At 34.8% G+C, this 24677-nt stretch overlaps 1 protein-coding gene across 1 annotated transcript; it reads right to left on the reverse strand.

Moving 5' to 3' along the window:
• Positions 1–525: 525 nt before the first annotated feature.
• On the reverse strand, positions 526–24453 carry FoxK (forkhead box K). Its single transcript, XM_071587662.1, has 10 exons — positions 24070–24453; positions 22540–22794; positions 20246–20576; positions 15271–15417; positions 14988–15178; positions 13116–13369; positions 10097–10216; positions 6356–6473; positions 4014–4204; positions 526–1388 (listed from the first exon to the last, which is right to left on the reverse strand). The coding sequence occupies exons 1-9, from the start codon at positions 24426–24428 to the stop codon at positions 4015–4017; spliced, it is 1965 nt and encodes a 654-aa protein (XP_071443763.1). The 5' UTR covers positions 24429–24453; the 3' UTR covers positions 526–1388; position 4014.
• Positions 24454–24677: the final 224 nt, after the last annotated feature.

Here is a 24677-nt window from a genome sequence, read left to right on the forward strand (position 1 = left end):
GAACATCGCTGGGAAAAGTGTACAGAGCTAAAAGGATATTATGTTGAAAAATATATTTTTTTCCCAAAATTTGTTTTCTTTGTTGGGTTGGGTACCCTAGTATAGGTACTGGGATTGGGATCCCTCGTATAGTACCCTGGGATTACCCTAGTATAGGTACTGTTCCAACAATCTTACAAACACATTCTTGAAATCAACCAATAAAAAACTCTACCAATCCTTATTCCCGAGTGCTTCTGGAGGGATGCAATCCATCCCCCAGCCTTTTCCAAATGCATATCCATTACTGCCCTTTCTACCTTGTAATCAAGTATTCCTGGTTCTAAGTCATCCCAATCGACATCATATTCTCCTTCTATGTTAAAACTTGCTGCCTTATTATCTTTACTATATAGCTCCTCTGTGTATTCTTTCTCGAGTGCTTAACATGTATATAGAGCTAATTCTGAGTTGGTGTGAAAAAATTATCCACGGTAAGCTATAAAAATTACAATTATGTATTTCTTATTTAAGTATAGTATTCACATTAAAATATCACTGACTTTACAGGAGTATTTACTCTTTAATAAATGGATTATGAAATGGCACACTTCATTTTAACATTGATTATTATGGAGGATGCCACACATTTCTCTCACTTTGTCCTTTGGCTTTTATACTTGGACACTTATGGCATTTATTGAGAAATACCCCTTGTAGTAATTTGTTAAATATTACATGCACATAGTCATGAGAATGGTGTACTGCCTCAAGATATGCAGTTTAGGATCAATTATGCATAGTAATTTGAACTTGAAGAGAGTGCATTTCTCTCAATTTTGAGCCGTCTTCTTTTTCTGAGATTTAATTTAGAAAGAAAAGCTGCTTTCTCAATTATGTAAACAAGATCCTGATAATTGCCAGTAATAAGAAAAATAAATATATATACATACATATGCGTGTGTGTATATGTATACATAGTTTACATATTTTCATTATGAACCTAGTTCCATTGATTTTTTATGTATATTATTTAAAAGATATGTCACAGTTAGTGTCCTAAAAAAAAACATTTCTACAACTTTCATCAATATTATTATTTCCACAGAAAGAGTTAAAGTTTAGAGCATGGCAAATCAACATAACAATCAATTGTCCTTTTCCAAATTAAAACAAACACAACAACTTTCTCATTTTGTGAAAATATACAATGAACTTATACTGACTACCTCCCTGGTCTTCATTTTTAATTATCCAAACATTTTTACAAGCAACAATGTGTACGAATGAGCATTATAAGGAATAAATTGACTCAAAACAATTGGAGCCAAGTATGTCTTATTTTTCTCAGATGAACCATCCGATGTTTGAATATTCAAAGTAATCACTGGTTAGAGGTCATTCCTTAGCTATAAAAAGAGAAAAACATCAGGTTCATTTTATAGCACTAGAGGACCTCCAAAAATACTATAAAATAGAACATGGGCCAAAATGTTACACTTACATGCTTTAAACAAAATGGTTGAAATTTTTTTAATTCAAACACTTTTTTAAGAATTCAATTTGATAGTACTTAATGTTACATAATTAAGTATGTATACATATGAAAATAAAAATTTACAAAAGTAAAATTAGGTAACAGCAGAAAATTTCATTATTTTTACACCCATATACAAACAGGTGACATTTCTTTGAAGAACACATACATGAACAATTAGCCATTTAAAATTGGGCACATTTTTAGTGGGCCGTTAACATCATGCTCTTCTATATAAATTGTCTTTGATTATTAAATGCATGATATGCTTACTCATTCTCCCACTAATTTGAAAAAATAGTTGTTAGACAAAAAAGTTGATTAAATAAATATTCTGGAGAAATAATAATTTAGGTGCAGCTGAACCAATTAAATTATTTCTGTAGTTTTGAACGCTGCATTTTACTCACTTGTCCCAAATATATAGTATGTCACACAAATCACCGTTACATGATTCCAGCTTTACTGAGTAAGTATATCACATGACATTAGACATGATTGATTTCAAATGCCCAAAAACATAACGTGTGCAAGAGAACAATGAACTACAGTAACATATGTTGGCAGTACTCTTTCAATTAACAAGGATATTAAAACTTAATACAGCTGAGAATTTTAATACATTTTGACACCTAAATTCCATCCTTGAACTATCCATTTTCTCATATGTTCTGTGTATGAGAAATGATAAATGTGATTACACTCCATACGTTCCAATCTGTTTTACTTGTAACTAGCTCACAAAAAATATCTCAAAAGCAGGTGAAGAGTTGTTACATTAACAGTAATGCTGAATAAGAACAAAATAATGGGGACTAGCACTGCTGACATCATTAAGAAACTGCAATTTTTTAAAACTTTGTCCATTTACATTTTATTCTATAGGATGATAGACACCATCATACTATTTACATAACTTGTGAAATGGTCAGAAAATCTGCCAAATAGTATAGTCAACTTTACAGGGAGACCTTTTTTATATTTATATATATATATATATTTATATGCATATAATGGACCAATCTGTAAGCAATCAAATGTGAAGGCCCTCCTTAATGATCTTATTTTTTAATCAACCTTAATGATATAAAATTCATCATCTGAGCTACTGGCTATTTTATCCTGAGAAGACTCAGTTTGATGGAACATTATGCTATATCATCTCTCATTTCAACTTGGAGACCAGCTCATCTGTAATACCTAATAAAAAAGACTACCAGATGTAACTTTAAGGCTGCAAGTTGCCATTAACTATGTATGATAAAGCCACCTATTTTATTTTTCCTCACTGTTCAGGCTTTCCAATAACACAATGTAGAAAGACATTAGGCATTAGGTAACCTATTGTCTTTATCAAAAGGCATTCAACAACACACAGTTGTACTTGGCACATCACCACCATTTCAAATGCAGAATGTCACCCAGAAAATAAGGGACATTCTTATAGGCAAAGAAGGTATTTAACTTTAATCTACAGAAACATGTTTCTTGTTGCAACTATATTTTTTCATAGAAGCCCATGTCTGAATGCATCAATTGACAGAAAATATATTGATTAAGAATTTATTCCCATGGTTGGTTGTGAACAATTACAATACCATCTACATAAATCACAAGCCTATAATAATTTTACTATAGAATTGTACTTCTTTGATTTTTATTCTTCAATGCATTAGGCATGAAGTTCTCTAAAGAAGCTCATTTGCAGCCCCAAATGTGGGTTCTCCAATCTTAATTTTATATATTAATTTTCGGCTATCAAATGTACAATGATAAAAATTTGATTAATAAAGAATAACTATTTCAATTCATTCACAAATAGGTGGAATGGAAGCATGGAGAAAGTACGTGGGTTGAGATGGAATTTAAAACAGTCCCAATCCATCTTCCTCATCATGCATTCATTCAACGTTCATGTGAAAAAAATGAAATATAGCACAATGAAAGCAACCAAGGTTTTCACAACTTCAATTCATCAACACATATGAGAATCAAGGCAACTCATCTCAATGAACAAGCTCGCAACAATTATTCTTAGCAATGTGATGTTCCTGCAAAATAACTGACAAAATGACTGACTGATTATACTATCTTAAAGGAGTTGTACACATACTAATATGAGACAAATAAAATACAATGGCTGACATTTTGTGACATAGTCAAATAACATAAGCAAGTGGAACATATTAAATCACTAATGAACTTCATTATGCCTTGATCTTTATAGACTTTTGTGTTATTTTTACAAACATACACATTTCCTGCTTTGCATTTCAGTCAACTATTGAGTACAGATGCATATTTGCATTCACCAAAAGTTAACAACTGATTAGGTTCTAAAGTGCAATGCTCACTAGCATGGGACGACATTAATGCACAAGCAGAAGAAAGAGACGGTGGAAATGGTAGTAAAAGGGCCACAGTCTAAACTGGGTGGATGGGAGATGACCTTTAAGCAGGGAGGGAAGGCAACCAAAATACATTGATCATAACCTGCCTCAGTTTTCACTGTCATAGTTTCCCTCTTTCTCCAGCTTTGGTTTCTTTAGTTCTCCCTCTGAACTTCCCCCATCTCCCCTTTCTACAGAAGCAAGCCCTCCACCAGCTTCCTGAGCATGATGTCTCTTTACCCCAGAAGCTCCACTCAACTGCTCAAGACCTTGAGCTGTTGGAGTTACAAATGCACCACTGAAATAAATAATAAAAAATTATGAGAAGCAGTAACACAATTTTGCTCACAACCACGTCATAGTTCATTCAAATCATCTTCATAATTTCATAGATATGAGCTGGGTCAGTAAGGTAGAGCTCAGACAGAGACCAGCCACCTGATTAGCACAGAAAGCAAAAAAGAAATGTTTCGATGGACATAGATGATTTAACATCTACATCCAAGAAGAAAGACACTAATGAAATCAGTCTTTTAATTAGTATACTACCTTGATCAAAAATTTCCCGGAATTTATTCAGAAAATTAAAAATACAAGTTTATTCATCTAAATCTATATTGTCCCCTTCAAAGTAATCCCCATCGACTGCAACACACTTATGCCAGCGCTTGATCCAATCCTCGAAACATTTTTTATATTCGGTTTTCGGTATGTCCATCAGTGCTTCCTGCGATTTTTCCATTACTTCCTCTCGGCTGCTAAAACGCGTTCCCCGTAATGGTTTTTTAACTCGATTGAACAGAAAGAAGTCACAGGGAGCCAAATCAGGTGAATTCGGTGGCTGTTGGATGGTATTTGTTGCATTTTTCGTCAAAAAATTACGAATAATGATAGCACTGTGCGACGGTGCGTTATCATGGTGCAAAATCCACGAGTTTTCTGCCCACATTTCTGGTCTCTTTCGGCGAATTGCTTCACGCAAACGTCTCATAACGCCCAAATAATACTCTTTGTTTACTGTCTGGCCTTCTGGCAAAAATTCATGATGCACTACACCGTTGTAATCCATGAAAACCGTCAGCATTGCCTTCTTTTTTGACTGAAAACGACGTGGTTTTTTTGGTCTCGGCTCATTTGGTGAACGCCATTCACTTGCCTGATGTCTGGATTGCGCGTCGTACTCATAAACCCACGTCTCGTCTCCAGTAATGATCCTTTTGATGAATGTGGGATCGGATTCAGCCTCGCAAATCATGTCTTTTGCGACGTCAACACGGTCTCTTTTTTGCATGAAATTGAGGTCTTTCGGCACCAACTTTGCTGCTACACGACGGAAACCCAAATCATTAACCACAATGTCTTGGGCGGATCCATAGGCAATGTTCAAGTCCTCCGCTATTTCTCTGATGGTTAATTTGCGGTTATTGACCAACATTTCTTTTACTTTATCAATTTTTTCACCGACTTTCGATGTCGATGGTCTGCCACTGCGTTCATCATCTTCGATTGACTCACGACCACTTCTGAACCGCTCGTGCCACTGGTAAACGACCGTTTTTTTAGAGAATCGTTGCCGAAACACTTTTCCAACATTTCCAACGTCCGTGCGCCACTAAATCCGTTTTTTACGCAAAATTTAATACAAGTTCGTTGTTGCAAATTTAAATCCATTTCTGAAATTGTAAAAAATCGCCAACACACACAGAGATAGATGTACTCTTGGCTACGTAACTTTTGCAAATGTCAAGTTATGACACTAAGATTTAAAGGGAATATCAACAACAGATGTACCAATTTAACAAAAAAAACAGAACTCAAATCGGAACGATGGGAGCGCCACACGGTGGTTATTCCGGGAACTTTTTGATCAAGGTAGTACATTTAACCTCTCAACAAAACAGAATTTTTTATGCCAGGATAATGCCATTAATAGCTATAATGTTCAAGACTGCACTTTTAACAACCTTTAAGCCAATTAATTATGAAAAATCATTTCCGTGCTCTTAGCATTCCTTTCATTACAATAATGCAGAAGTAATTTCCCAGGTGGATTACAACAAGTCAAGAGGCAAATTTTGTACAATCTCTCAGTAAATGTGACTGGCTAACCTCAGTCACAATTCAAGGCCAGCAAAATGTTATCATGTTTTTGATATAGCAAACATTGTAATAACCAAATGTTAAAAAAATACTAACTAACCTAGGGTGGCTCTCAACTCTGGGTAACTCATTCCAGATATTCTGAAAATTTCAATATGACATTGCTGAAGTACATTTTATCATAAGGGATGACTAAAAATATCTCACTTTGGTACTCTTTGCATTAATTTTCCTTAAAAATTTTTGCTCCCGATGAAAAACGAACAAGATAAGTTCAGAAACAAATGAACATGAAATAGACTATGAATTATAACCAAAACTACACAAATACTAAAAAGTAGGTGTTTACCTATAGTTTGTATAAGCTGACTGCACAATAACAGGAGCCGGAGAAAATGCAGGAGATTCTGATCTTTCTTCATGGACAGTCACAAGTGCAGCAGCATTATTGGGTACCATGTATTTCTCTGAAAATATAATTGTAACTCATTATTTTTTGCACAACAAATATTTGTTATTTTGAGATAGTAATTACACATTGCTTGAAATTTTTACAGGATTCATGCAATAACACATAAAAACTAAAAAATGTAAAAATTACCGAGGACTATGGTGAGCATGCGTTTCAAAGGACCCAGAATTCTGAATGAATTAGCCTGTTCAATATGAAAGCCAGTGATATCTTCTCGGGGTCTTGACTGGGTTAGGTCCTCCACTTATGCTGATATTCTTAACTTGAGAATAAGCTGTTTGAACTAAAAACCCTAGGCTCCAGTTTTCTGGTCTTTAATTGAAAGATGCTATATAATCCCTCTCTCCAAGAGTGAAGTGCCTACTGATTGGTCTACAGGGGATTTGGTTGCGGTAAAGTTTACATAGGCAAGACAGGAAGTTCCATTGAAACTTAGACTGAAGGAATCCAGAGGTACCTCAGATTAGAACAATTACTAAAGACAGCAGTCTCAGTGCATACTATTAACTGTGACCAGGACATTACAAAGGACAAGGCAAATTACTTTGCCTTTTGCAGGGTTATTGGTTTCAAACTCAGTTATGCATAGAAACATACACTGAAATGCAGCCCAGAGAGGAGAAAACAAAGACAGCCAATTAGAAGGTAAATAGGTATGAATATTCAGCCGACCAAGCAAAAGGAAATAGATCTATTCAGAGGGTGCACATACAATAAAATAAAGCTGGTGCCCAAAGTCTTGAGCGAGGAACAAACTGTCGCGGGTGGAAATTTTGGACTGTGTCCAGGAAGATGAAGATTTTTTTGACAGCGCTATTACCTCAAAAGATATTTCGAAAGGAGCTCAAAGGATATCAGTTTGACTCCATTGAGGCAGTTCAAGCGGCGACGACAAAGACTCACAACAGTATTCTGGAAACCAACTTCCAGCGGGCTTTAGACGAGTGGCAGATGCGCCAAACTAAGTGTATTGATGAAGGAGGAATGTATTTTGAAGATGGTTAAATAATTGTAATGACAACTGCTTTAAATTTTGATTTTTGGAACCAGTCCTGATACTTATTGTACAGACACAGTATGTTGGGATTATAATATGGGTGACACAACTTATGTACAGGCTATTTATGAAGTAGTAACTTATTAATTCTCACTCTGTATCTCGTTGATGGCATATGTATGTGTGTGTGTGCGGAGCAAAATTTAATTGAAATTATTAAGAAATATTGAACGAGTGTTCTTTTTGTGTGTTCCTATATTGTTTGTTGCTGTTCAAGTTTTAATAATTTAACTGAAGGAGTAAGATAGAGCTAGCCAACAAAAACACAGAGAAACACATACAAGTGACACAAACTTATCCCAAATGTTTGTGTACCATAAACCTAAATATTAGGATTAATAACCATTGTGCCTCGTGAAAGAATTCTTCCCTGTTTGGGATTCTCCCAACCCCAAAGCACATCTCCAAACATAACACTCCCTTAGGTGATTGCTTGTCTCTCTATTTTAGCATCCCTCTCACTCCCCACTCAAATTCAAAACAATAGAATAGTCATAGTACACCTGGCTCCTTGTATTACATCCTCTGTTTCCTTCACTTCCACCATTTCTTCCACCGTTGTCACATTTTTAGATGCACATATTTCCCTCAATAACAAATTCCGTACCTCAGCCCATACCAAACCCACTAATAAGATTTTATACCTTCATTTCAATAGCTGCCAACCTCTCCACATTAAACAGCCAATGCCATACTCTCTGCCTATTAGGGGGCACCATGTGTGCAACAATTTTGTTTCCCTGAATAAATTCCTTTCAAGACTCCATGCCTCTCTCATCAGACATGGCTGTCCGGACTTCCTTCTGCACAAAAAAATCTTTTAAAACTCGTACATCCCTAAATCATCTCATTAGCTGCAATATGAAACTCTTTCCATCTGCACTATTTACTTCCCTAGTGCAGAGTCCCTTATTAGAAATTATTCTTAGAAATTTTTTAGCAGTGTAAAAGGATCGTAGCATAACTGCCCAAAGCACTCCGCCGGGCATAGAGGGATTTGGGTTCGAACCTTGGGTAATCTTGGGGCAAATGCTTTTTACACTCTGTTAATTCTGCATATTAGCGGGTGACTCCATTTAGAGTTACTGTTGCAGTATCTCCTGCAGTTCTTTCAATTTGTCTAGGGTGAACACCTTTGTGTTTAAAATGTTGGCTTTAACCTTGTGAACTGTGGTGCTACATGCACGACTACTAATACCTGTAACATTTTGTGTACGGTATTTCATCTTTATAATTATTCCCTTTAAAGCCCCCAAAATTTTGGGGTTTAAGAGGATGCCGTGATAGCTTAACTGGCAAATGCACTCAGTCGGGCATTGAGGGATCTGGTTTCAAATCCCAGTCAAGGCAAATGCTTTAAACACACTGAAAATTCGGCATTTTAGAAAGTGAATTTTTTTAACTCTAGCACATAGTGAATTAGTGGGAAAACTGAAAATGAAATAGTCTAAATACGAGGGTCCACAAATGTTGGAATAATTGGGAAGTTTATGATACCTGATAAAATTGTCATAAATAGAGGGAAAACGTAAATACCTATAATCCAAATATGGGGTGTAACTATACAGTGGAACCTCATAATACAAGCATAATCGGCTTTGCGATCTTTCCCGTAAAGCAAACACTTGTTTAGTGTAACAACCTTTTGCCCTCTGAATCTACTTGCTTTTCTGTTATCAATATGAGAAGCAACCTTTCAACATTGTAGAGCATACATAACCATTGGGTACTATAGGGTAACTCTTATCACTCAATTTCAAGCATCTATCTCCTTAGTCTTCTCCTAGTTCTTGAAGAAAAGGCCAATTAATGATGTTGACCAATTATTAAGGTGCATACTCAATCAAGCTCACACCTTATTCCCAATTTTCAATGATTTTACTTTTAATTTCTGTTATTTTTTATTCTCTTATAGCTTTCCTACAGATTTTTCTTTGTCGCCATTTTTCAAACTACACACAAAATTTTATTAAACTTTGCACAAAAAGATTACCAGTTTCGAAAAATGTATGATCACTAGCGACACAGAGATTCTAGCAGAACGAGCGCTAGAGACAAACTGCAGTAGTAGGTGCACAATGGATCCGGGAATTACCCCCTTCACATATTAAGACAGTAGTTTTCTGGACCAACATTTTTGCTGGTTGTGTGAATTACTCACTATGCTAGGTGCTTGTTAAGTGAGGTTCCACTGTGTGTGTGTGTGTGTGTATATATATATATATATATATATATATATATACACACATAAATATACAAAACTGTATATATATACACATAAATATACAAAACTGTATATATATACACATAAATATACAAAACTGTATATATATACACATAAATATACAAAACTGTATATATATACATATAGTTGAAGTATAGAGTATACATATAGATAGTAGAATCCAATAGGATCAAGTTCAAGTTACATGCAGTCAAGTCGATTTATTCATTTAATAACGATCTTAATCAGCATAAATAATATATATACACACACATATGCAGAAATTAAAACCATTATGATGGATAATTAAAGAAAACTTTTTTTCATGTGATCTTACCCTCTTGTGATACTTCACCACCAACTCCATTGGTCACTACAGTTATCTGTTGAGCAGGAACCATTAGTCGTGATTTTCCTACTACAACCGGAATACTTCCAGACCCGAAAGTTGAAACACCTGACCAAAATTAGAAGAAATGGTTACAAAAATATTTTTTAAGAATGGTAATTAACATATTTTTCTGAATCCACATTTGGAGATCAATTTTATTAAATTTAAGGATGTTTAGAATTAGCAATTAAAAAACCTTTATAGATAACATGGTCCCTGCTTAACTAGTAGAACAAGTCAAACCTTTTCAAATAGGATTCTCAACTCTCTGGGTTCAATTCTTCACTGCCATCAAAGATCTGTTTATCAAATATGTGGGGCATTCTTAACCACTCAACACCAACCAACATAGTCACTCTGTCACCACATGTTAGGGATTGCACATCAATTTCATATTTACTTAAAGAAAAATTGTTTTATAATAATATCCTTTGGTGCAAGAGAAGTTTTCTTCCCTCATAAAGCCTGTATGCCTTGCTTTCCTCACATCCTGAGGTATGATTCAGTCGGATGAAAAATATCGTTGTTCACTCAAACTTTGAATTCATGAATTGATTAGAAATATATCAATAATTAATTAAAAATCCTCAGTATCCTTGTTTACCATGGCTTTCACAGACAGAAAAAGGGGATAAATCCCAGCTGAAATTGAGGATTTCATCTGAGGAGTAAATGATAGGCCATGTCATGCTGCTATTTTGCGCAAATGTAAGCAGCGACAATTATCATATTTTACATAGATTTACATGCAAAAAGTAGTTTTACTACTCGAGTGTTTTACTTTATGAGAAAGATTGCGGAGTAAATTCTGTTCATTGTATGAGATTCCACTGTAAAGACTATTGTGACAGAAACAAATTGCTATGCTGAAATACTTAAAATTGGCAAAAATTGCATCATGGAGAGTAGTGATGGTGGAGGAAATTTACACTCGTAACTTTTCATGCTGATAGGAATTATTAATAGGACAACAGCTCATTCTAACTTTTTTAAATTTTTTACCCTTACCAAGATTTGGTGATGTCTTCTCTAGGGATAGGGGCTGGACATAATTTTCTTATAATGAAGAAAAAGATCCAGCCCAACAAAACAATAACATATTTCTTATCATTCACTATTTTAATGCAAATTCAAGGAATTATTTATAGCAAGTAGAATAATTTCAACTAATATTCCCCAACATTAGAGAAGGACCTTTGGTATTACAGTTGACCTTCCCCTCTCATCTTCCAAGTGCGGAATACAAATATTTGAGCAATGTAATAAAAAAATGGATATTTACGTTAATACCAGAAAAGACAGCAATGCATATCTTTCCATGGGTGACAAATTTACAATGACAATAGTTGTTTTTAATTTAGCTGACCCCTTTTGAATGAAAAATAAACTCTTTGAATGGACAATTCAACTGACCTGGAAGAATTCCCCTCAATTTAAAAAATCATACAGATTGTGTGGTACACTTATATCATACAAAAAAATGTCTCCCAAAATATGAAAGAGATAAACCAAAGAGAAGTAAGGTCGGAGCTCACTAGCACAATTTACCAGAAAAAATTGTAACTGCACATTTCTCAAGCATACATTTGGTGGATTGGATGGACACTGACCAATAAGCAGCAGAATTTTCCTGTTCTGAGACCCTATTTTAGCATTCAGAGCATGAAGCACATCCTACAATATTTCTAAAGTCATTTATGTTTTGGAATCTGCTTTGTCCTTGTTAGGCAACATTTTTCCACATTTAACCAAGAACGTACCTAGGACTCTTTGATTTACCAACCAATAGTGGCTGAAGCTTTTCACTTCCATCTGCATTTATGATTAATGAGACAGTAACTCTATTTTCTCAGCACCCCTCCATGATATTTTGTATCCCTCTGAAGCACTGTTTTTGCTGGCAGTGTATAAAAATATAATCATCCCATCTTCATTGAAAACATCTTTTGGAGTATAGCTATCAAGAAATTTATTCAATTCTGATGCCTTCCACTGACTTCCAGTCTCGACATCAACAATTCTACTTTCACCACACGCAGCCTTGTACACAATATTGTGCCTATTTATAAACCTATACAACCAACAACTGGACACAGTGAAATATTTGATGCCCAATCTTGTGGAGATGTGCAAACCTTTTTCTCTTATGATAACACCATTCCCTGGAATATTTGACAATTTATCTCTTGAAAACCACTATTTCAGTAATTCTTCATGCTTGGATTCTTAACATACTTCAAATTTCTAAAGAAACGTCTGCACTGGTCTGTCAATTTATTTCCTCACACTTTCAAAATATAAGCAATATAAATAGTATCCCTAAGGTGTTATTATAATGCATTAAGTAAGTAACTAACTCCTAGTTGACAATGGTTGAGAAGGACAACTCCCCTGACAGACGGATATAGTGGGTTCAAGTAGTTCTCATTTCCGTCGTGCAGGGTGCTCTGTACTGCCCAGCCATATTAAAATTCTTCGCTAAAACCCCTCACACTACTTCTCTCACTTCTTTTTTAGACGTATATGTACGTAAAAAATTCACCAAAGTTTTTCTTAAAGATATTCTCAATTTAGAAAATAAAAGATGAAAGTAATAACTTTTGAATGAATCTATTGACTATTATCATGGTAGCAGATAAAACTTTTTAACACCTTTGTTGTTCTTCATTTAACAAATTAATTGAATTAATCTAAAACAAAAGAAATAAATCCTTAGGCTTCCGCGCCGTATATCTGATGAATCCATGCTGGTTTCCGGGAATTACCGTCGCGTAGTTTAGTTGGTTGACAACTGTTTCGCCCCCAGTCCTGAAGGCGTCTTCAGGTCGAAGTGCTTCGACCTGAAGACGCCTCCAGGACTGGGGGCGAAACAGTTGTCAACCAACTAAACTACGCGACGGTAATTCCCGGAAACCAGCATGGATTCACAAAAGAAATAACTTCACAATCAGCCCGAAAATCTCACCTGAATGTCCCGGTGACCCTGGAGCTGATTGACTGGTTTTGCCTTCACTCTTCACATTACCATTATTGATATTGTTAGATGAAGAGTGATTAACTGAACCAACAGGAGAAGATGAGGCATTGTTGTTGGAAGTAACATTAGATGAAGGCCCTTCAGAGAAATTTTCTGGTGTGGGAGAAGGTTCACGAGAAAGCGACTCTGGTGTGATGAGACCACTCCCACTGCCAACATGGCTTGGTGAAGCAGGTGCACTCCTGAAATCAGACAAATATTGTAAAATAGAAAACAAATTCCTCAAGCAGAGATAAATGCGAATTAGATGAACATATATTTTTGACAAATACAAATATTACTTCAAAGTTTTAAAATTGATGTTAGAAGCAGAATTTTTTTGACAAATAAAACTGAAAATGATTCTTCATTAGCATATTTAATCTATAAATGTATTTAATCAAAGAAAATTCTGAACTAAGTACACATAGGACATGTGTGCTAACATGGGATTCAGGGAGGAGTAATTGGCTTGCACTATAGAAATAACACAATATACAAATGACAAATATGTGCGTGCAATCTTTGTTTGCATCGGATACACTACTTGATTTACGGTATATTTTGCTAAAATATCATACTGACACTTCTTTTCTACCGCTTGTCTGTCAATCATTTGTTGCAACTGTCATTCAAATTTTCATATAACAGGATAGAAGATAATAACCCCAAAACAAAAAAGATAACACAATCTAGCACAGTTCTAAATTGTTGAATAGTAAATACCCCAGCAATTATGTTACCACAGTTACAAAATTATCGTCTTCATGCTGCCTGAAGCTTAATGGCCTAGAACTCAATGTTGCAACCCTGCGCATTAAATAAAAAATCAGGATATATATCACAGTCAAAGGCTGCAAGAGTTGTCCATCTCTCAACTTTCAGAACTTCAGCAATGAGTTAAAATTAGCACCTGCCATGGGTAATTTCCTCATCTTTCATTGGAACACATGTATGGATCAACAGAATTCTCTCTTTCCTTCTCACACTTCCACAGGCATACATCAGTATAAGTCATAATTGAGAGCATAAAAATATAGTGTATGTGTGCATAGAGAATGCAGTATGTCTCTAGGAACAATTTAATCCAAACAATATGGATTAAGAACATTAGAATGGATTTAAAATCATACCAGCAGCCCGAATAAACAACATTTCCAGTCAATTGGATAATGCTGAAAAATTAATCTATAAAACAAACTTAGCAATGAAATAAATTGGCACTGATGATGCATTACCGTGAAACAACGTATGGGTAGTTGGACACACTTCTAACAGGCTACAATCTTTATCAGACACGAGGCCCCTCAGGATAGAATTTAAACAGTAGGAGCTCTGGCTCACTGGAAATAGGATATAATTCAATCTTAAAGAATTGAGTCCAATTGACACCTCTAAATATTAAGGTGTCATTATTTTTCACTTCCTTTTACCCTACTAAGTTTGATTAAGATCCAAAGAAGTGTCAGGGAGTTCTTCCAACCATTGTCCCTGTAATATGGACCATGTTGAGGAAATCCTTGAAAATATGGATCTCTAACAACATTCACACTGTGGAGGCTTTCACAATGAATTGATTATAATCTCAAAATAAACACTAGGTAGGTAAACACCCTTGTCAATATGATTCACTTACATAAACTGCTTGCAGTAATCTGATCTTGATCCACTTTTAAAATACCAGGGCTAGAAAACTAACTTTCCACATTACTACTTCATTAATTTTAGGTTTACAGTTTGAGATGCCTCTCATTGATATCACTTTGAATAAGTAAGATACTCCTGCTGCCAGAGACAATTATATAGAAAGCATGTGTGTACCTGGAAGAGAGTCCAAACGGAGCTCTGAAGCAGGGAACACCTCGTTGCCTCCGTCGCCTAAAAGCTTGCTCGATTAGTTTTGCTTCTGACTGTGGATCTATCCTCCAAAATGAGCCTTTTCCAGGCTCCTCTTGTGAGCGGGGCACTTTGATGAAATATCTGTTCAAGGATAGGTTGTGCCTAATGGAATTCTATGGAAAAAGATATAAAATAATTTAAGCTTCCATTATAGCAGTTGCTGAATTTGAATAAAATATTATAAATAGGTTCCCCAATAACTTACTTGCCATCCCTTGTCAGCGGTTCGATAGTAGGGATAATTTTTTGTAATATATGAATAAATTCCACTAAGTGTCAACTGCTTATCGGGGGAGGATGCAATGGCCTGCACAATAAGTTGTGCATATGAATATGGAGGTTTGGAATCATCCTAGAAAGAAAGAAGACATTTTACTAGAAAATCCAACTCATTACTTCAATTAGGAAGAAAGATAAAACAATACTTCAGGAGATATGCTAAAAAATAATGTTGGAAGGAACAAATTAATAATTTCACCTACTTCTAAGCATACATTTCTAAAACAAAGATTTAGACATCATCATATACACCATTGACATTCAGTAGGGCAGACCAAGGACCATGATAGCCAAAATATTGTAAGCAGCCAGAAAATGTCTTAGTTTATATTATGTAATACCTGGTGTCAACTGATAGCAGTTGTACAATCATTTCAGGGTTTATGCTGATTTGCTAAATACATGAATATGAAAATAAAATACATGAACCATGCTGAAATAATTAGTTAATGATCGTATTACAAGTTATTTAAATTCAGCCTTACATCATTTTTACATAGGTGTCAAATAAAATACATTAAAGCAATGTCATAAACTCACTGTATAAATTCAAATAGCACTTTGTTTTTTATTAACATTAATATATAATAAATAGAAAACTATGGTGACCAAATTTCCAGACACCAAGGTTTCTGTTTTCATGGAATTTTTAATGTAAAAATGAGAAGTTTCAAAAAAATAGTAAAGGGGCATGAAGAATTCAAATTACTGCATTTCTGCTGACATTTATTTAGATTTTCTGTTCAAAACCTAAAAGACTAAATCTCACACACACACACTGGTGTATAAGGTGGGGATCCTACAAGACACACTGGTGGTGTTATACGGTGGGTCCCCTATACCTAATTATGGAAGCAGATTCCCAACGCTAAAATATTATTTCTCCCATTATCCTTTTCTTTTCCTCAGTTTAATAATTCTTCATGATAAATGTGATTATATTAAGAGCATCTGAGAAAGCCAGTACATTTCATGTGCTTCCTAATAGTGAGGCATGGGCAATGCTATACAGTGCAGAACATACCAGCTCATGAAGTGTAGCACTGACACTTCAAGATCAGGTATTTGTCTATACCTTTCATCAATTACTTCATCAAATTAAATCCTAAAACCACCAAAGGCATATTGGGTGCAATAGGCTAAATTAACTGGTTAATAGGGAATGTTACCTGGTTCATTAGTACTTGCAAATATCCAATATGAGCAATAACAAGTGATTTACAATGCTAGGTAAAAACAAAATAATCAACATCCAAGGGACCATAACTAAAAACAACATGTATATTTAGAATCCCTTTAAAAACAATGCTAAGCAAATTGGAAGTTTTCTAAATTACATCATGCACATGAAGATAAGTGATAAGTGGTACAAATTACATACTGCCATTTTGAAGTTCTGAGAGATAAAATGTCAAGGGCATTTATCTTTTAAAAATGGGCCCCAATGTCCGACATGTTCCCAATCCGAAGACAAAATCCTTGATCAAGTGACTATGACAATGACAAAAGAAAATTAAAAGATCGGCTTTGCAGATAAATTCAAGAAAAATATTATCTAGTGACTTAGCATGGTCTTTCTTTAGTAGATTATGGCATCTCCAGCCAGAAAAACTGCAGGAACTTTTGACAACAGAAAGGTAAAAGAAATTGAGTTTTAGACCTTTTTAAGTTAGATTTCTTGAGAAATTAAATAAGCAGGGTCAAAAAATGCAGAAGAAGTTAATTCTGGGCATATTCAGCAGCAATAGCATGATGAGGACTGATAAGAGTTAGCAATGGTGGGTAACAAGATAAGAGGGAAGAGAAGATAGTCTCGTTGGATTGGAGGAAGGTAGGTGCACAAGTGGAATTAAAAAATGGTTAATGTTATTCTAAGTCCATTAAGTGCACTATGTATCATTTAAGCTGTACCTAGGGGTGTAGCAATACTTGGTACATGGATCAATCAAACACCTACCTGGACAAGCAGATTACTGTTATAGCAAGATAAATATTTGGCTATTCTTTCACCTGGATAGATCTTAACACAATAGGGACTATTTGAATAATGGTGAGTTAAACCTGCATTTCATTCAATAAGGCAATGAAATACCTAACTGGTACATTATTAAAAATACTTTTCTAAACACAAAATTCATTACATATATATAATCGCTTTTCCATTGTACAGAAACACTGCCATTCCTAAGATTAGCCCATGATATGACTAAGACAATAAGCAGAATTCTCTCAATAATCTCTGTAATATGGTTCTCTCTGTAATTTGCCAATATTTGGCTACCGACTTCTGTTTTTAAAACCACACAACTTCCTGATTACTGTAAGGTTATTCCTGACCATGAACATACCCAATTTTCTTAGTCCCTGTCTCCGACAAGTGACTCCTTTAACATACCACACACCAAAAATCTGGTGAGAGAAAAAGCTTAGTGCTTATCATATTGTTGTTCTTCTATCCACTATACAAGTTATTATATGAAGAAATAAATGTGCTATTATCTACATTCCCACATGACTCAAAATAAGTTTGTTTCATTTATGCATCAACTAGTACTTAGGAAAGGAGTTAATTCTGTGGACTTAATATTGTGATTATATTCATAACAGTAATATAATATCCACCACATGCATGATAAGTATATGATAACCAGTGGTGAACTGCATTTACTTCTCTGCAATCTGATGCCAAATAAAACCTCATGTTGAAAATACTTATTCATGTAATCTCAATCAATTGACATTGATTCAGAAAATACTCAAAATAATAAAAGAGAAATGAAGTATAAAATTATCACATTTAAATTATCAACAAAAGAAGTTTAATGTACCAGCTTAGTGCTTCCATCATCAGCCATCTTGATTTTTTAAAAGGTCAATGGAGAGTTCATATGCATGTTCCTTCACAGCTAATGAATATTTTTTCCCATTGATGCATATTCCTGGGTATTCAAGATTCTGTAGCTGAAGAGATATTATTTCTAAATACTTTCAGAGGTAGCATTTAAATATACCAAAGAAAAAATCCCTCAATTTACACCATTTTAATGACAAACTGTGGCAAATTTGGAAGTCAGGTTAAAATGTTATCAAATAGGGCAATATTAAAAAAAATATTTGATATGCTCCGTTATTCCACATTTCATAAAAAGAAAAATTAGTTCTCCTAGAATCCTTGTTGACATTTATCATTAACAATCACAAAACTCTCAGATCTAAGCTAGTATTAGCTAGCTAGTAGTTTCTAGTATAGCTAGTATTTTCCCCAATTTAATAAAACTTTAAAATCATCTTTTAATAGCTTTACTACTTCTTGACCTCCACAGCAGTGGTTAAAGTAGAAAGAAACTGTGAACATGCCAAGGGCTAGGCATAAACAATAACTATGTACATATGTACCTAAGAGTCTATCTTTCAAACTTAACAAGGACTTTTCAAACTATCCACACATTGTAATGGCTGTAACTGATGATACTACCAAAAACATTTATTTTGAGCCAGCCCATTTTCTTCAAACAGCCTTTCAAAACTCATCATTTGGATTGAAATTGATATATTTATCTAAAATAGAAGTATACACTTCTCATAATATACCTGCAGGCAGTAAATCCGAAGAGATAAGAGTCTATGTAAATAGAAGAATTATTATATTCTTTCATAGATTATATAATAATAAATAACAGCTCCGTTAACAATGGGAAAATTGATGGAAATGAAATAAGCCAGTTGCTAAATATTTATGAGAAGAAAATCTTATGCACATATGGTGTTCATCAAATTATGTTAAAAGCTTTTGCATGAAACTGTATTCCTGAACAAATTTCAAATCATAAACAGGAACACCTGTAACTTCATCACTGAAACTTTCAAGATAATGAAGCGAATGGTAAATAAGAATAGTTTATGGTGGAAGCTAGTATGCCTTCCTATTTGCATTCCAACATATGCAGCTTCAAAAAGACAGCAGTTGAAAAATGTTGTTGTTTGATAAAATCATAATACAGAGAGGTACTTTCTACATAATTTGGCAAATATAGGAGAAGAAAGTTGTAACACCATTGAATATGATGAAACTTGTTTGCAGCCCTACCATTACAACTCGAGGGATCAATGGAATACACAAGCCCTTCCACCACATTAAGGTCTTAGTTCATGAACATACAATGTCACTAAGTAACCATAGTTGGGTATTAAGCTACATTCCATGAAGTAGAAGACATAATTTAAACATTGGTGGAATTAGCTTTGACTAATTCAAAGTAAGAGATTTGGCAATTTCACATTTGGGTGAACAGTAACTTTAGCTCAAGACATACATAATAATTTTAAACTGGTGTTTTTCCAGAAGATAAGTATGAATGGGATCATCTATATTAAGTTATAGTTGAAACAGAAAGAGTTGCATGGTCTCCCACAACCACATCGGTAAAAATGTACTGGTTAAAATACAAACATAACATACAATGCATAAATGAGAAGTTTATTTCTTGCTCCATAATTACTGTTATTTTTACTGCTTGCTTCTATTCCAAATATTAATTGGAGACATTCTAATAGCCTCCTGAACTCAATTGTGAAGGAGATGAACATGTTTTTCTTGTAATACTCCTTGTTGAAAGCATTTACTGCAGGGAAATATCAAAATGGTCAAATTTCAAGCCATATTCACTAATGATCTACAAATTTCAGTCTTCACTAGGATACTATATTATAAGCTGCTCACAATGAAGTAACTTCTATGATAGAACTGTAAAAATAACACAATAAAATAATCTTGAAACACCTTATACTATCTATTTTAACCATATTATTTACCTATTTTCAGGTTCAATTCATCACATATAACCCATCTCAAGGTATTGATGCCAAACGAATTCATTTTACCTATAGTTAAATCTCTTTACCTTTGGTGGACTATATGGTTCAGAAGTAGGGGGAGGTGGGCATGACACAGCTGTGCCATTTGGTCCACTACGGTACAGCTTGTGGCTTCCTCCGCCCCCTCCTGGTTCTTCATGGGATTGGTGGGCATTGGAATGGGATGCTGAAGAGGATAGGCCGGATCCACTTCCCTCTGTCCTTTCCTCCCCAGCTAAGATAGAGCTTGTTCCACTAGTACTACCAGATGGCGATGCCGCCGCTGCTGCATATGCCGCTGCCATTTGCAGATCTGCACTAATATTCCGCCGGCCATGATGGCCTCCTCGAGGACTTGCTGGACATGAATTAGCAGCACTGGAAAAAACATCAAAATCTTAGACAGGAAATAATATAGCAGACAGTTCATATCAAAATGACAGGAAAGATGAATGACACAAATCCAGTGGTCACAAAAGCAGCGAAAAGTATCGAGTGGTTTTATGTTAACCTTAAATAAATTTTTTGAGTCTCATTCTATTAAAAATGAATTTTAAAAAATGACAATTACCGCCTAAAAATGTCATCACAGTCCCTTTGAAAAAGGGCACTCATGATGAATAATTATGTGAATGCCATTAATATTGCCATTTACAATCATCTAATTTATCAGTCTGACAAAATGATACAGAGTGAATAATTAAAGTCTCACTCAACATATATTTTACATTTCACTCCCAATCACATTTAATATTACATAAATTTGGGAACATAAATGCCCGTAAATATGAAGCATTGTTCAAGTACTCCTTTGTGATCCATAGTACTAATTTGTAACTCATTGAATGGTGGCATGGAATCAGTCATGAAAACTCAACTTATTAAGATAATATCTTACAACTTCATCATGTAAACAATTATTAAAAGTGTCAAAATAAGGTGGCCACTGGATTAGCTAATGACTTGGGTGAAACCATACTGGACAAAAAGATGTATTTTCAAGCAGATTGTAAAATACACAAAACATAAAAGTTAACAAGCTTCATTATTTTCTCTTTGAGCACCATGCTCTCTACTCAGTGTGAATTTCATTGACTGCCAAAATAATGATGACTTATCTGGAAATTAAAACCTTAAAAGAAAGACAGCATTAAGTCAGCTTTACTTAAAAAATTAAGACAGTAAAACTTTTTCTCAGCACTGGGGAGTTATAAAAAAAATGAAATGGTCTGCCAGGATCTGGAATGGTTAAGTTTCAGAATAAATATTTCCTTTAGTTCTCTATAATTGGTAACATAACATTCAAGTATGTTTACGACTCTTAAATAAGCACCTAATGAGCCTGTCTTACTTCCATCAAATCCAAGAAATACAGCTTCAGATTATTTCCTACATTTACCATTTAAAATTTTTAGACAAAATCAAAATTCACTACTTCATAAAATGAGGGCACAAATAAGTACTATTATTAACATGATGATTTGCTAGGAATGAGGGCTCCATACACTATATTTAGCTGAGTAATTCTACCAGATTTTAAGTTGATTTCAACGCAAAGGAGACACTTTAAACATACACTCACTAACTTAGCCACACCTATATCACACCATACATAACAACCATAATTTGTCATTTAAATAAAGCCATTTTTGGATCATTTCAACTTGCACATAAGGAAAAAGAGATTCTTAAGGCAATTGATTTATTTTTAACGTACATCCATACATAAATCTATCCTCATCATTTTTAACTTGAATGTCCTTAATATTCAAAGGAAATGATCTGGAACTTTCCATGCCACATAAGAGCAGATTTCTGCCTCAAATTTCTCCTGATTTCCAGATATTGTGTGCTCCTTCAATAGTATTAAGGTGTGCTTTCATCAGATATGGTGTCCCTGAGACTTGGGACCTATTTTTCAAACCTGCATAGGCCAATTTATAAGGTCTAAATGATACATACCAATGGAATATAAAAATGAACCAAATCTTGTGAACTTTAAATGCAAGATCATAAATGGGAAAAACTCATTGTTATAGGAAGGTTTTATGTGAACATTGAACAGGGCTCATCAACTAACACATGACTTCATCAATGGGTTCCACGAGGTTAGATAGCTTTAGGGAAATTGAATAATATGAGCTGATGATTAATTGACATTTTAAAATTACTCTGAAAACTAAAACCCCTTCAACAACCATTAATTGCAGATTCCTACTACTTCATCTTACTCATTAAAAGCCTTTGGCACCATACAGTTATTATTTTTTCTAAATGGTAAATTAAACAATTTCGCCTATGTAACCCTCAATCACACCACACATTATTATACAATATTCACCTGATTGTGCCAGTGGGTGATGGAAAGGGACTACTGAAGTTCGTGTCTGGCTCAGGAATGTTGATACGCAAGGGCGGTAGAGGTCGTTGTTTTGACGGCGAGGGTAGTCTCATTGATGGAGGCACACCGGGTGCTGTTGACGTTCCAGGATTTGCTCCAGGGTTTGGTCCAGTGTTTGTCATTTCTTCTGATCCATCATCCACAAGGGATTGAAACACTAGTCTAATAGTGGTACTTGGAAAGCGGAATATGCACCTATAAAAATCATTATAGAAATCAAAGAAAAATTGTCACGGAAAATTAATAACCATTTCCTAAAAATAATTGTTAATTAAGAAGGTGAATTTGCATGCTTCATATCAAAGCATCACACTATGAAATGGAATGATATGGTTTATGAAAACATTCATATCGACTGAGAATAAGGTAACGTGGGATAAGCAGACGTAAATATAGGAAATATGATACCACTTATCAAAATAGCGATACCAAATTAAAATCAAGAGAAACATTTTTATTGTCTGGCAGCCGTTTCCTAAGCATACAACTTTTTCTATCTTCTTAAAAGACTACCTAAGTAGCCAAGAGTGGAGGCCAGTTTCCTCATTCTCGTCATTAAAATTGTAAAATTACCGGCGAGAGGAGTGAATTTTTTAACATTAAACAAAGGCTTTCAAAACCACTTTCGTATTTATGATACATCAAAGATCCTGGATGATGGAATACTTAAACCTCAGATAACACTCGCGAACATTAAGCGCATTTATTAATTACAACTTAAAATCCGATTTTTTCACCGAAAATCCGTTCGGAACAATGACGCATTTGATGGGTCCAAGTAAATGATAAAATTACATTTACAAAAACACTTGGGTGAAAACAAATTAAAACATAGGATTTATAATGATTTACTTTGCTCTTCAAAATATAATTAATTGTGGTATTTTAAAAATCGTCATCTTAGATAAATAATTAGTTTGGAATTAGCGGTCGCAAAAAATATCATCGGGGAATACCAGGATTTACGTCGTATTAGTAGAGTGTATAATTATAACATACTAAATTCACCATATCATAATATAAACAAACCTCAACAGTTAAATAAAATGTAAACAAAAACAAATAATGAAAACACGTCAGGATTATACATTCTTCAATCGATAACATGTTTTCAACCACGAGGTTTCTTCAGTTTTATGCAATTTATACCAAATTTGATTTATATTATAATTCCATGCTTTGGCACGTGGTTACTGATGGAAGGCGGATCAAGCCACACCGTTTGCCATTACGAGCAACAGAAAGCACGAATATTTTTAAAGAGGCTACTACGTTAAAAATAGAATAACTAATTCCCATTCATCACGCATTCTTCGTAAAATTAACTTTCAGTAAACGTAAACACTCATTAGTGTGGCCTCCTATTGTAGTTACAACGAATTTTCGGCTGCCACCATACGGCCTTCGAATTGGTAAACAAGCCGCTTTCATAGCCAAGTGTTACCATGTTTACATAAACTACACACTTACGATTTCGGTAGCTGTAAAGATGGGGCTCCTTTTCTTTGAAAAACTCCGTCAACGAAAACTCCATTCTTGCCGTTACATATCATATAAAAATATGGGTGATCGAAAAAGAGTTCAAGATGCTTCCTTGAAATAAAACTGGAGTGTCCCATGTTTACATCGACCTCGCCTCGCGAGCTGTTTCGACCTATGACTATCCTCTTCTGTCGCACCATGTACTCGAATTCGCGACCTTCTAGACGAGCAATTGCGGTTCCCTTGCTTTCTGGACTCCATTGAACTTTAGAGGGACTAGCTGGGGCCGATTTAAGGGCCAAAAGAGCCCATGCATCGCTCTCCTGGGTCCGTGAATGTGCAGACATCACTCAAGGAATATGGCTTCCTTATGACCGGAGATGTTCGTATGGCTGAAGTTTACCCATAATCCAAAACAAGGGAGAGATTTACCAAAGAAATTTATATTAGACTACCTATTTCCATGACTCAGACGACATTAGCGACAATATGGCGAAAAGAGGAACTAAAAACAAGTAATATGCTAGTCATTTTAGCGTGCGTTCGTGACGTAATGAAAGGGGTTAGTTAGAATCTTCAAACCACACACGAAGAAA

Source organism: Hetaerina americana, unplaced genomic scaffold, assembly GCF_022747635.1.
Source record: "Hetaerina americana unplaced genomic scaffold, ioHetAmer1.1.p SCAF_3, whole genome shotgun sequence".
NCBI lineage: Eukaryota > Metazoa > Arthropoda > Insecta > Odonata > Calopterygidae > Hetaerina > Hetaerina americana.